This window comes from Euprymna scolopes, chromosome 6, assembly GCF_053919585.1.
Source record: "Euprymna scolopes isolate OS-2025 chromosome 6, ASM5391958v1, whole genome shotgun sequence".
Lineage (NCBI taxonomy): Eukaryota > Metazoa > Mollusca > Cephalopoda > Sepiida > Sepiolidae > Euprymna > Euprymna scolopes.
In genome coordinates this window covers 70281536-70296106 of record NC_136487.1, presented here as the reverse complement: position 1 = coordinate 70296106, position 14571 = coordinate 70281536, and the positions used below count along the sequence as shown (strand labels likewise).

The following is a 14571-nucleotide window of genomic DNA, read 5'->3' as shown; positions in this document are numbered from 1 at the left end:
GAATTTACTTCACTTGATTTTTTTACTCTATAATAAACAAATTATGAATTTCAATGACGACTTTTAAAATTGACAAATTTAAGAATGAATTGTTTTTTTTTTGGCTATAACAAAATTTAAGAGCTCAGAAGAGACAAAACATAGGATCTCATAGGGAACTGCCACCAAAAAACTTTCACGCACCCTCCTCTAGGATTATGATAGAGATTTGTCTTTTTTGTTTATTTGTTTTTTTTTTTGTTTTTTGTTTTTTTTTTAAAGCATGTATCACGTGGTGTGAAAACATGGTAAGCAAAATAATTCGTACATAGATTAAAAGAATAAAAGGATTTTTTTTTTTTAAATTGATCAGTTTCGTGCTTTTCTGCATGTAGCACGTTTTACGACAAGATGGTCACATGACAAAAAATACAATTCCTGCATGATGGTTTTGGATGATGTAACTGTTGCAACAGAGGTTTCCAGATAAATATATATATATATATATATATATATATATATTCTCTTTGTTTTCAATATTTTCCATTAATTTCTTTTTTAAAATGCATTACTATGATATTGAAAAAAAAAAAATGTTTTGAATTACAGATATATTTTGTTCTTGAAGTTACAGTCTGTACAGCACAAGGCCGATTTTCCAGTAGGGCTAGAGCGGGGGGGGGGAAAAAATTGTGTGTGTGTGGAGGGGGTGGGGGCTGCTTGCTAGCTTGCTGTATGAATGTGCATTAACAATTTTTGTTTTCAAGTGCTTTTCTTTTTTGTTTAAAAAAAAAAAAAAAAGAAAAAAAAAGAACATTGTCTTTGGCAATGGCAGAAAATATACAACTACCTTGGCCATCAGGCAATTCCCAATGATATATCATTTGTTTTTTTTTTTGAGGTTGTCAATTTTTTTTAAATTTTTTTTTTTTTTTTTTTTTTTTTTTTTAAATCAGACTTTTCACTAATGTGACTCGACTCAGAAGAAATATATTTTTTTTTTAGAATTAAAAAAATTTTTTTTTTTAATTTTGAAAAATTATTTTAGGATTAAGATATGGATATATGAAAAAAAAAATGATATCTTCTGGGAGGGGGATTGGGAATTGAATGAGTTTTTTTTGTTGTTTTTGTAATTACATCTCTTGTTTTTTTTGTTTTTTTTTCAAAACAACCCCGTGTATCCCCGTAAAAATTTTATATATCTGCATATAATTTATATTTTCAGCACATAGAAAAGAAGAAAAAAAAACAAGAAATAATTGCGATAGCCATTATGATGGAAGAATGATCCGAGACAATAACAACACTGAACGACAAGGATGACATCAACAACAACAATACAATAAAATGCCTGCCAACAACTAAAGTTCAGAAAATAATGATATTGTTGTTAATTATAATAATAAAGGGACTAAGATGACGGAAGGTCAGCTGACGACAATGAAGGTCCACCTGAAGATGTACGAGCCTGTTTCATTATACCTTCTTCCTTGAACTGACGGAATGCCTGACGCTTCAAGGGCTGAGGCAAACCAAGGGCCTCGACCACACGCTTATCCTCTTTGTGCTTTAATTTAATGTGACGCGTTAGCTTCGCCTGCATCACTCCGCAGAACGGGCATGGACGCGCTGGTTTCTTGTAATTCCTTAGCTTACTATAACCTCTCGGACTGCTGCCACCACAACTCGAGCTGCCACTGCTGTTACTAGCATTGTTGCTGTCCAAAGTAGTCGACGTCAAAAGCGCAGGGGTTGAGCCATTGTTACCAGAGCCAGAGGGACACCCGCTGCCAGTGCAGGAATTCCAATCGGCTCCGCCTGCAGTAGTACTAAGCCCACTACCGCTCGTCGTGCTGCTGCCACAGCTGCTGTCCTCATGGCAGTCAATAGCAGTGTTTATTTCATCTGCAAGATCTTTACCACTTCCTTCATGAAGGCCGATTATATTCCCTGCCAAGTGACCAAACCTGTCTCCGTCCCTGCAGGTCGGGTCACAGCTACCCCCAATAATACAATTTGGGTCAATCTGGTTATTACTACAATTGCTACTACTACTACTACTACTGCCACCGCTGCCTCCTCCAGCAAAGGGTAAGTGTGTCATACTTGACCCCGAAGCGGTAGGAGTCGTGCTAGCACTGTGGTTTCTTGGGGAGGTCATTTGGGTCATAGAAGGGAGAATGGATGTTGGTGGTGGATCGTCCATCAAGGAAGGCAGTGATTGTAGTGGTAACAGCGATGTCTGTTGTTGTTGTTGTTGCTGGGTTGGTGGCGGTAGTGCTACTGGCGGCTGAAGTTGCTGGGGTGGTAGCGACTGCATCTGATGGCCCTGCTGCGACATGCTGACCCCGTCGTTGCTGTGACTCATGCTGTCGTAGCTAAGGCGACAGTTATCCCCGATCGAGGATGTACTGGAGGAGAGGTCTGGTAGACCGTACATCGATCCAGAGAAGCTGGTTCCAGGAGTCGTAGAGGTTAACGTTGAATAATGATAGGGTGCAGAGTTCTTGGACGATGATGAAGAGGTAGATGATAAAGAAGGGGACGCAACTGGGGAATGGTGAAATGAAGAATTTGGCGAAGGAGAAACGGTACCAGGACCCATGTGGTACATTGGTGACCGATAATTACTGGCTGTGTTTGGGGCCATGTTTCCAGAAGTATTACCCCCGGTGTTAATTTGGCGGTTAGCAAGATACTGAGATCCCGTACCGCTGCTATTAATATTATTGTTATCGCTACTCCCTATGGGAATGTTTCCGTGGGGCTGAGCAACATCCATCTGCATCATTGTATGACGATTTGGTGGTGGGGGTGGAAGATGAGGAGCTACGGGCGGAGATCTCATTATGCCTTGATCTGACATGCAGTGCTGCGGCATCATTTGTGGGTAGCCACTGTCATCTATATGAGGAAAATTGCCACAGCTTTTGGGGGAAGGAGAAGGAGGCAGCATCGAAGAGATTTGGTGATGGGGTGTGTAGTGATAACCAGGTCCACCACTGGGGGACATTTGTGGGTGGGAGGGCGAATTATACATCGAGGAGCCATAGTCATGTGGGGAAGCAGTTGAAGTCGCTTGTTTACTGTGCCCACTGTTCGGGCTATAAAGTTGAGGTGGCCGATGGTGTATTTGAGGGTCTGGCATCTGAGAGCCCATCTGAGATGAGGATAACATGAAATTATCCTGTTGGTGGAAAGAGGATGAGGAGGTTGGGAACTCCTGCTTTGGGCTTTTCATGTACATGAGTCCAGGATCGGTCTGCATCGGCCTTTGGTGATGTACCTGGGTTGTTGTTGGTGGTGGTGGTGGTTGTTGGGACAGTGCAGGTGGCGGTTGTAGATGCTGCTGCTGCTGCTGTTGTTGTTGCTGGTGCTGGTGTGGTGGCTGAAGATGTTGTTGTGGTGGTAGAGGTTGCGCATGAGATGGTTGTTGTTGCTGTTGTGGTTGACGATGCTGTTGTGGCTGCGTTTGGTGTTGTTTTTGCTGTTGTTGTTGGTGGTGGTGAAGGTGTGGTTGTTGTGGTGGTGGAGGGTGGGGGTGTTGTGTATGAAGAAGCTGCTGTTGTGGTTGCGGATGATGGTGATACATTTGTTGTTGTTGTTGATGATGTTGTTGATAGTGTTGATTCCAAGAGGGGGCCGAACCCATTCTGCTGTCTTGTCCAATTCTACTTCCATGATAAGGAGGAACTGCATAAGGGTTTGACACGGCAGCAGCATTACCAGGCCCTTCATTCTGTCCCATTTCTAAGCTGTAATTAGGAGGCAGTTGTTGGCACCCCTCAAGATTTTGAACAAATGAATTTCTAGGTCCTGAAAAATTCTGTCCAGGATGTTGTTGATGATGATGATGACTTTGTTGTTGTTGTTGTTGTTGTTGTTGAGGTGTTACCATATACCCAGGAAACTCCTTGTAAGAAAGTGAACCAACAGAACAGGAGGCAATCGGGGGTTCATACTCCTCTTTTAACAACGGCGCCGTGAGCGACATCTGATTTGGATCATGCACAAGGTCTGAGGAGCGTTCAGAGAGAAAGTCAGCTTCCAGTTCGGCATCAGATGCTCCAAGGGGAACAGGACCTGTTAGCCAGTCAGAAGCATTAAAGTGCGACAAAGCAGAGCTACAGCCTATCATGTGCATCTGAAGAACATCCTTCTCATAATAAGTGTCACACAATGGACAAAGGACCTTCAATGCTGAGGGGTCGTGCGGAACCACTATATTGGCTCCACTGGTGATGCATTCTATCTTGCTAGTTTCAAGACCACCTCGGCTGCTTCCAGAGCTACTGCATCTGACAGGGGTGCCACCAACACCGGTAGCACCAATACTGCCAACAGTAGGTGTACCACGTCCACTGGTGCTGCTACCCCCACTACCAGTCATACTACCACCGCTGCCACTACTAATACCGCTGCTGGTAGCTGTACTGCTTGTACTGCTGCTCGAACTTCGATTGCCGGATCCAACCCGGCTGCTAACGGCAGTACCGCTATTATCTTTCACACGACTCCGCTCATTAGCAAGACCTTCTTCTTTGAATTGATGGAAGACATCACGCTGCAAGTTTGCTGGCAGCTGCAGGGCCTTTTTCACGCGTTCCTCATCTTTATGCCGCAATTGAATGTGCCTTTTCAGTTTAGCCTGGCGCACCCCACAGAACGGGCACGGCGTTGGTGGCTTGCGGTTCGTCGACCCGCCTCGTCCGAACGAGCAAGAGCCAGTGCCGTTCCGCCCACTCGTGGTGCTACTGCCGCTGTCTCGGGATGAATTCTGTGTTGAAGACATTTGACCACCACTACCACTGTTACCACCGCCACTGTTACCACCACCGTTATTTCCTCCACTGGCGCTTCGGCCATTCTTGTTTGCCCCCTCACAGAAATTATAAGAACGATGGATTTGGCCTGCTGGAATTTCTTCCCCAAGTTGACCAAAGATATTTTGGGAATAACTCGCATAATCTGTTTTATTTGTAACAGAGTCAAGAGATAACATGATTGGTGCTTTTTCCACAGATGTATCAGTTTTAATTGTATCAAAGGAAACAATTTCTTGAGGTTTCAGAATTTGGTATTGGCCATCATCCTTTTCTAATAATCTGTTCTGGGAGACTTCAAGTTCTTGCTTAGTTCTTAGCTTATCTTGAGCAATATCTGGCAATGTGGACATGGGAATTAATTCTTTGGAATGGTCATTTGCTGACATTATAGATGAAATGGGAGAAGGTGGAAGAGACATTTCTGTTTTGATTGACGTAACTGAATAAGGAACATTGTTACTAGTTTTCGATTTAGTACCATTATCTGTTGATTCCTGTTCTGCAGACATGGCCTCTCTGACAGCCAACTCATTTCCAACAGAAGAAGCAGGTGTTCTTTCAACAGGAAAGGCCAAAAGTGCTGGATTCACTTTTTTAGCTTGGAGACAAAGTTTACTATCTCTGAGCAGTTTAACCATATCAAAGTGAACACCATTCTTAGGTGCGTCTATGAAGATTTGCGTGCAACCATCCACTTCTCCTCCAGACGTGGTTTCAGCTTTGCGAGAAAAAGATCCTTCCTCGAGAGAAAAGTTCTCAAAATCTTCCAGCGGTTTAGCTAGCAAGATATCAACAGCAGCATTTTCGCGTAGTTTGAGACTGCGTACTGGTTCACCAGCATCGATTCCCAAGCAAATATCTGTCAAACAAGTAGAATTTAAAGAAACGTCCTTGCTCTTACTTATCCTGCAAGCAGGAATTGTACATGCAACCTCATGCAAGGTGACTAAAGGCGTACATTTCTTATGATTTATGTCTGAACAAAATGTAGACCCGCTGATGTTTAACAGAACTTGCGGGATTTTTGCAATTTTGTTAGTCATGGATGTCATCAACTGGCAATCAGGATTACAGTTTTCAAATTTGGCAATAGTAGTCATAGATTTAGTTGACATGCATTGAGGATCACTAGCAAGATCTTTTCCCAAAAGGGATACTGTCTCAGTTTTAATCAAGGACATGGGCTCTTTCTCAGCAGGGGTGCCAGCTTCTTTAGCTAAACAACCAACACCATCAGTAAGATCCATACTCTGAGCATTCGAAGTAGGACCATCCCTCTGTACAACAAAGTCTTCCACAATTTCTTTCATAGCAGATTTTAATTCTACTTTCTGTTTGGTATGAGAGGTTATGTCTGGCAACTGTAACTTTAATCTGTCCAGGTGTTCCGTGGCATGTTTTGCTGTTAATGTTACCGTGTTGCTGTAATCATTACCTGGATGATATTTGACACCATGTTTTTCTACAGATGCAACAAAATGCAGGCGACTTTTGAATAATCCAGAACCGATACCAGCTAACGATGATGACAAACGAAAAGTCTTGCGTTCATTCTTTGATGTAGAACATGTTTCTCTCTGGATTAGTTTCTTTTTTATAACACTGCAGACATTTTTATTTACAAAATCTTTCTTAAATGCCTTTAATTTCAAACGTGGCGACAACTGGGTTGCTCTTCGTAGCGGTCTTTTCTTGTGTTTTAACAGGATATGACGGGAGAGTTTGGCCTGCATGATTCCACAGTACAGACAGGGACGAAAGGGGCGTTTGTAAGATCTTTGCTTCTGAATTCTGCTTTTGAAAAATAATTTTGGCGGCTTTCTGATCTTCCTTACAGATATATCTGCGGTCAAGTCTATTTTGAGAAGTGGAGATGCCATGTTCATTGTGTTCTGCTTTCTAGGTATAATATCGGGGAGATTTTTATCTTTTACTTCATCAGCAAAATTTGAACAGTCATTCTTATGAATAAAACTATGTTCATTAAGTAGTTTAGACTTCACAAATTTCTCCAAGTGGGAATAAGTTTCCTGCAGATCCCCAGTTAAGCTGTTTTGTTTCTGAATTGGTTTTGAACTAAAATGTCCGAAAGCTTTTTTGATAGCTTGAGATATTTTCATTGAATCTTCCAAGAATCCATTTTTATGATTTAGTTTTTTGTTCATTTCCATATCTTCCTCATTTTCTTGGAGACCTTTCAATAACTTTCTCAGATCTTCATAAAATCCATCTTTGAATTCGAGAGATGTAGCCTGCCTCATTTTCAACACAAATTCTTTCTTCTGATCTGTTTTGCTGTGGCCTTTAAAGCCCATCATATGCGGATGGGAAGCATCCTCAAGTACCAGCATGGTAGAGGCAGTCGATAATCCCAGACTGGCCACCGCCAGAGAGCAGCATAACACGTGTTTACTGATAAAATCCCTGGGGTAGAGTTTGCCACACCCACAGCATGATACATTCAATATCTTTTCAGGAGGAAGCCGTTCTGAAATTAAGCCCTCGTTATGCGGATTATTGATGCGTCTCATGTTTTCCTTCATGATGCCTTCCTTCTTGAACTGGCTAAATGCCTGGCGCTGGTATGGTTGTGGAAGACCGAGTGCAGATCTCACTCGAGGTTCGTTCTTATGCTTCAGCTGGATATGACGTGTGAGTTTGGCTTGCATGATGCCACAGAATGGACACGGACGAGATGGCTTCTTGTAAGAACGGCCGCCATTGATGTGGACAGTTCTGTTGTTCTCAGAATGCTTAGGAGTTGTCAAATTGGTCTTGTATTGGGAGTGGGCACCTTCAGCAACCTCATCATCTGAAGAATCTGATATGAATATAAGTGACGATGATGCTGCCGAACAGGATTCATTATCAGCAGTTTCCTTTTTAAAATGATCAGTCTTGTACATTAGAGAATCATCAGATGGCAGATCATACAAGTCCCTGACGATATCTTTGGTGTGGCTTTCCTTTAGTAACTCCTTCTCGGCATGAGGTTCACAATATGCGGAGTAACGGTTCTGTATAGAGGTAGGATTTGTTTTTGACACAAATGTGACTGGTGGTTGTTTCGGACTTCTATTCAAAGTGCTATAAACCTGGGGCAGGCAATATCTGGGTTCAAGATTCGATTCAAAGAGAACCGAATCTACAGGTTGCTCAAGCATTGTCTCTTCATCGGCTTTCATAATTTCTAACCCTGATTCTGAACGCATACGGTTTTCATCCTCGTTTTTCAAACAATCAATGCTTACCATTTCTTTCTTTACCTCCAGATTTGGAAGTGGGTCAAATGAACTACAAGACACACTTTCAATAGTCGCACTATCTTTTGTATATGACGCTTGCGCAAAAGTATTACCACCGGTAACCAGGTGTCCAGAATAAGGAGGCATGACAGATTGGGAGGAGGAAAAGGTTTCCTGTTCCTGGAAACAATTAGACGAAGATGCGTCAGATGGAATGGCACCACAGATATCCATGTGCTCTTTCATGGTGTCTTTTTTCACAGAAAGCTTACAGTTAGGACATACTGCCGAAACAGAAGAGCTCAGTTTTGTTGTCCGCATGGGAATGAGATCTTTCGGTTGACTTTGGTCATTCAATCGACGCAAATTTTCCTTTTTAATACCTTCCTTTTTGAACTGATTAAAAATTTGGCGTTGCAACGGTTGGGCCATTTGCATCGCCTCCTGCACACATTTCTCGTCTTTGTGCTTCAGTTTAATATGACGGCTCAGTTTGGCTTGCATGACACCACAAAACAAGCATGGACGCGAGGGCTTTTTGTACATCTGGGCTCTACCTGCTGTACTTTTGTCAGAAAACCTCATGACAGTCACTGGGGCGCTTGCATGATTGTTGGTCGGATGGTCACTGCCCAGTGGAACAAAAATGCTACTTTCAGAACTAGCAATGCTACAATCTTCATCCGAAGCATCGGAGATTGAAACAGGGGAATCTGCACGCATATCAAAGACTTGCACCAAAGTATCCTCAGCATCGGCAGAGATTTCTTGTTTTATCGGTACAAGACTAAAATCCGCAGTTTGGGATAATTCTTCACCTGACCTACTATCAACATCTTTAGGCATCTTCACTCCAAGACTTTCATTTTCTTGCAGCGTCTGGATCTCTGAGCTTCCATCAGACTCTTTCTTTGTAAAGAATGGCAAAAGGTCAATCATCTGCAAGCACTTTTCACTTTCGCTACTCACAACCTGGGTCATTTGTTCATGACTCGAAGCGGACGGTAGATTTTTTGTTCTAAACCCGGTTTGCTGGTCCAAACAAAGATTGTGACCTGGAATATTTTGTTCTGGGATCATTCCAAAATTTTTCTGGGGCTCTTCCGTTAAATCTTCAGAATATGAAGGTGGTGTAGATAATGGTTCTGTCTTGATGCACGGTGTCGTTATCTCTGGATTACAAGGATAATCAATTTTCTTTGAATACTCATTTGTACTGCCAGGAACTGTAGTTCTTGGAGTTTCAATTTCATCAGCAGTTGACATTATAGAGGAGTCTGGTTCTTTGGTGTTGCTAGAAATTAGTTTTTCCTCACTATCACTAAAAGAAGCAAACGTCCCTTCTCTCCTTACGATGGACAAAGACTGTGATGAAGCCAAAGAGGAATCTGGAGGAACAACAAAATTTGGATTAACTGTCTTAACCGTTTGGATCACATCGAAATTGGGTATATGACTTTCTTGACGTGGCGGCCAATTCGGAACATTTACCTGCAATGGTGCCATTTGGCAATTGTGGATATGTTCCCAAATAACATCCTTCGTGTACGACCCTTTACAGTAAGGACAGACTGTCATTGTAACCCGACTCTGGGGAACTGGATCACAATTCAGGCTGTCCAATTCATGGGTGGTGTTTACGTGTCCGAGGTTCTCCAGCATAAGACCTTCTCGTTTAAAGTCATTGAAAGCAAATCGCTGTTCATGCGGTGGCAATTTCAGCGCCTCTTTCACACGCTCCTCATTCTTGTGCTTCAGCTTTATATGCCTCGTCAATTTTGCTTGCATGACGCTGCAAAACGGACATGGACGAAATGGCTTTTTATATGCTTTGCTCTTGATCGTCCTTTCTTCATTGGATTCTTCAAGCACATCGGCACTGTTGGAACGCCTTCTCTCTGGATGTTCCTCTGTGAAGACATTATTCAGAGGAAGGTAAGAGGCTTCATCTCGAGCATCGGTTAATGATAAACAGTTTCTCTCGTCGCATAAGAAAGCCTCATTTGACATGGCAAAATGCTCCAGGTTTTGGGGGTCTGACAACGTGGCTTTCTCGTGTGTTGTATATTGGATATCACTTTGCCTGGTTAAAAATTTGGGATTTTGCAAGTTCTCCAACGTCAAAGAGTTTCCACAGAATTGCATATTCAGATTTAAGGCATTCTCAACTTGAACGGCATTGCTGGCTCCTTTAGAGAAATTCATATTACGCCCAGAATTCCCCAAATTCAATGTGACAGTATCCTCACAATGTTCAATCGACAACTTCTCATCATTGTCAAGTGAGGCACCTGCATGGATCTGAAGGACATCAGGCATGCAAACATCAGGAATGGGATTATTTTCTTTCAGCCTCCGAATCCCAATCTTGTTTGATGGAGCCTCAATTAAGTTATTTATGGAAATCGGTCCTTCCACTATTGAGCTGGGTTGTTTATAACAATCAATTCCCTGGACGACAGAGACGAGGCTCTTTCCTGATAAGCTCCTCTCTGATATTGAACTAACATCGACCATTTTAGAAGACTTATCATCTACATCGCTTTCCACTTTCAGGACGGCAGTTGGCAAATCACTTAACTGCTCATTCACACCTGCTTCTGTGAACAAAGACCGATAGACATCTCCATCATCCTTACTGCCTAAATCATATATCATTGCCTCATCTGTCTCTACCAAGCTGTTACAATTTTGTAAATGCTGAGGAAGGAGATTGTAGGGAAAAAAGTCATTGCAACTTGGGCAACGGGCGGGAATAGTCATCGCATTCCTCTCTTTTATCAATTCCGTGCCATTCTCAGAGTGCTGTTGCAGTCGCCGCAAATTCTCTTTGCGAATGCCTTCCTTCTTCATCTCATTGAAGGCACTTCTCTGCAAGTGTGGTGGCAAGGACATCGCCTCTTTAACTTGTTCCTCTTCCTTGTGTTTCAACTGTATGTGCCGAGTCAACTTGGCCTGCATCACGCCGCAGAATGGACAAGGTCGCGATGGCTTCTTGTAGTGTCCCCCTCGTATTGCAGGCATGCCGCCAAGATGAAATTTACCTGTGGAGGCATTATTTCTTCCTAATGCCTCCTCAATGAGATTGCATGCTGAAGTTATGGGAAACAGCGTCGGCTCATTGTGTTCGACAACATGGAACCTCTGCTCACTCCTTTCCGAAAGAGAGATGCTGTTCGCATCACAATCGAACAAAGCGGATGAATCGATTTTATCTTCCCTTCTTTCAGGGTTGCCATTCCCAACTTCAATTAGGATGCAGCTATCTTTGTCATCGTCGTCTTCATCAGTGGAATCTGAAATTGATATTGGAGAGGGGAATTTTATGGCACTCAATGATGACACAGACTTGACCGATGCCGGTTTCTCGGCTGCAGCAACGATAACCGGATTCGACTCGCACGAATGGTTCAGGCTAAGGTTGGTACTACAGCTGAACGAATGAGTTAGAAACACAGATTTCTCAAAATAACCGAGACATCCTGGACACTTATGAAGGTCATCAATAGTTAATGTTTTTTTATCAGCAGACATACTAGCCTCAGTAGTAATACCATCACCACACCTATCACTACAAGTAGAACTATTACTACTGCTATTATTATTGCTACTGTTAGTATGCTCGTCTCTTTTCTTCTTGATCTCTTTTGTGAGTGGTAATCGTTTATTTCGAATAGGTGTAGTGCTTGGACATATCCCAGACACAAGAGACACGGCAAGGCTGGGGGGTAGCGGGGTCTTCATGGAGGCATCCCTGTTCTGAATTAACTGGTTAGTCAATTTCTGTTGCATAACGTTTTTTTTGGTTGGGAGGGGAAACGTGGATAGAGAAACATTAAGGCCTCAAAAGCCTGGCTTCACATCTCCATCGAGGACAAGCTTCCAAAATTGTTGGGATGTGTGTGACGGATGAGAGTCTGCGCGGTGAAATTTTTTTCTTTTTCTCCTGGGAGTAAAAACAAATGATCCAAAAACTGGAATGGGGTCCCGCCGAGTTCTGACTTCATTGAAGGTGCGACATTTTTGGATCTGAAAAGACGAGACAAAAAAAATTTTTTTTAATGAAAATAAATAAAAATAAGCAACCACTTCCCACAAACATTACAAATAACAGTACTTATGCACTTATGTTACCGTGTTGAAATAACATTAATTAGAAAACCATTCTTAACATGGGAGTGTTTTGCAACTATTCTGTACTTCCACCTAACAATTTAATAAAAAAAAAAAATATCTATATATTAGTAGAATAGCGTGTGTGTTATTTATTTTGTGTGCCATACTTACATCAGAGTGACTGTTGTTTGTTATGAACATCCATTTCTTGTAATAAATAATTTTACCAAGAATTCTTTATAGATTTTGGTTCTGATTATAGCTAAAGGAGCTTATTACTTCATAAGTTTTGGTTTCGGTTTAAGCCGATGCACCCAAGTCATATGGGTATATTTTTTTCTATTTTTGAAATCACAACTTTATAATATATAAAAAAAAAAAAAAAAAGATAGAACCCCCCCCCCAAAAAAAAAAAAAACAAATCGATAGAACATTAACTCTATAATAATATATACAAAATCTGCAAGAATTAAAATATCATATTTAAGCGTACTTTACAACAGGGCTATGCCGGGTGTCCCTGCTAGCTTAGATAAATACTTTTGTAGTTTTAACAAAACTACAATAATATCATTTACGCTGAACATCAAAAGAATGCCAGCATCAACATATTACATATGAATGAGTCCCCTGTGGAATTTTCACAGGTCCCGCTAGTGAAACTTGAAGATACTACTTAAAAAATAGCATAGTAACATAAGTGCATAAGCACCCAAATAATATTTCCTTCGCATACAAAACAACCATGTTTAACCAAAGTTAATAAAATAATATGTAATGCTAATAAACTGTAATGATAAAACAAAAAATAATCTATATAAATTGAACTCAATGCTTGTTGTTCCCTATAGAAAGAAAGGTTAGACAATCTAGATAAAATCTGAAAATCTATGTGAAATTTACAAAGGAAGACAATAGAAGTGCACTCATTTCTTTAACTGCATCTCTAAGTGGGGGCTATGAGGGCAAAACTCCCTTAAAACTTTAGATATTTGGTTTCGGAATCCGACAACCAGGGCTTTATGTGCTTTAGACTTAACCTGCAACATAGCGTTAGCTACTTATATTTTCTTTACCACTTTCCCCTCAACGAAGTCTCTGACAGCATAGATACAGCATTCTTGTCCACCACAGTAATTGGCTTGGTTTCTCTACTTACAGACGCAGCTGGTAGCATAATACAAAGCTTCTCTATATCTCATTTCCTATCACAGACAGTTATGTTTCTGGCAGGTTTCCCAGGCCAGCAAGGTCAACAAGCCTCACTTCTAGATCTTTTTCTGACCACAGTTCCTGATAATTGTTTAACGAATGCTCATAGCCCACTCGGGAATGCTGATCACACTGAGATAATGATAGAAATCGCCCTAAATTCTCGACCCAAAACTGAAGAGCCATTACACAAAACGACAAGGTATTATGAGAAGGCTGACCGGGAAGCCAACACAGATCTCAGAGATGCCCCTTGGGGAAATATCTTTTCTCTTCCTGCAGAACAGCTCGCAAATGAGACCAGTGGCAATTGAAGCTCATGTTCCCACGCGGAAGTTCTGTAGCAAACCCCACTCTCCCCAATGGTTTACTTCTACTTGTGCAGCTGCCATTGCTCAAAGGCAGCATGCAGACTGCAGATTTATCGGACATAAGTCCAGTACAAACAGACAAAAGTTTATTGAAGCTAGAAGTAATTGCAAGAAAGAAATAGCGACAGCTAAGAGAGAATATACTGAAACCACCAGAAAACGCATCAGAGCGCAGAAATTAGGAACTTGGGATTTTTTTTTTTTACAGTGATCACCACTTATCAAGGCCCGGAAGCCACTCAGAGATAAGGGTTATTGCAAATACATTACGTTAGTGTGGAGATTTGATGAAGTGTTTACTTAAGGGGGCGGTTCATTAGGAATTTGTTAACATTGGACTTGAAGACATCCAAGTTGTAGTCCGGTGGGAAGCAGGCAGACGGAACAGAGTTCCACAGGCGTGCAGTTCTAAGAAAGAAGGATTTCTAGAAAATCTACAACAGTGTAGTAAATAATTGGCAATCAACAATTCCTTCACTATCCAACAATCATGAGGTTGTTTGCACGGCAACTGAGATGGCGAACATGCTTGCTAGTCGGTTTGTTTCAAACTCTACATTGGACCCAACAAACCACTCCCTCTCTGATTTTCCTTTGCAGACTGACACTAGGTGATCTGAAAATAAGGTGCATGATATCATGAAAAACCTAGACACCTAAAAAGCATATCGACCTCTATTACAAAAATGCTCTGCTGAGGTTGCTCCAGTCCTCTCTAAACTTTACAACAAATGCCTTAGCGAATCTTGCTTAAAACTCCTTCCGTGGTACCCGTTTACAAGAATTTTGGCGAAAGAACTGACTCATTAAATTATCGCC

At 41.6% G+C, this 14571-nt stretch overlaps 1 protein-coding gene across 1 annotated transcript in view; it reads right to left on the bottom strand.

Moving 5' to 3' along the window:
* Positions 1–207: 207 nt before the first annotated feature.
* The window catches only part of LOC145277681 (uncharacterized), a 157873-nt gene continuing 143509 nt past the window's right edge, over positions 208–14571 (bottom strand). The window contains exon 2 of the mRNA XM_080129359.1: positions 208–12082. Coding sequence (XP_079985485.1) covers positions 1394–11845 — 10452 coding nt within the window. The 5' untranslated portion in view covers positions 11846–12082 and the 3' untranslated portion in view covers positions 208–1393. The remainder of the gene's footprint in view (positions 12083–14571) is intronic.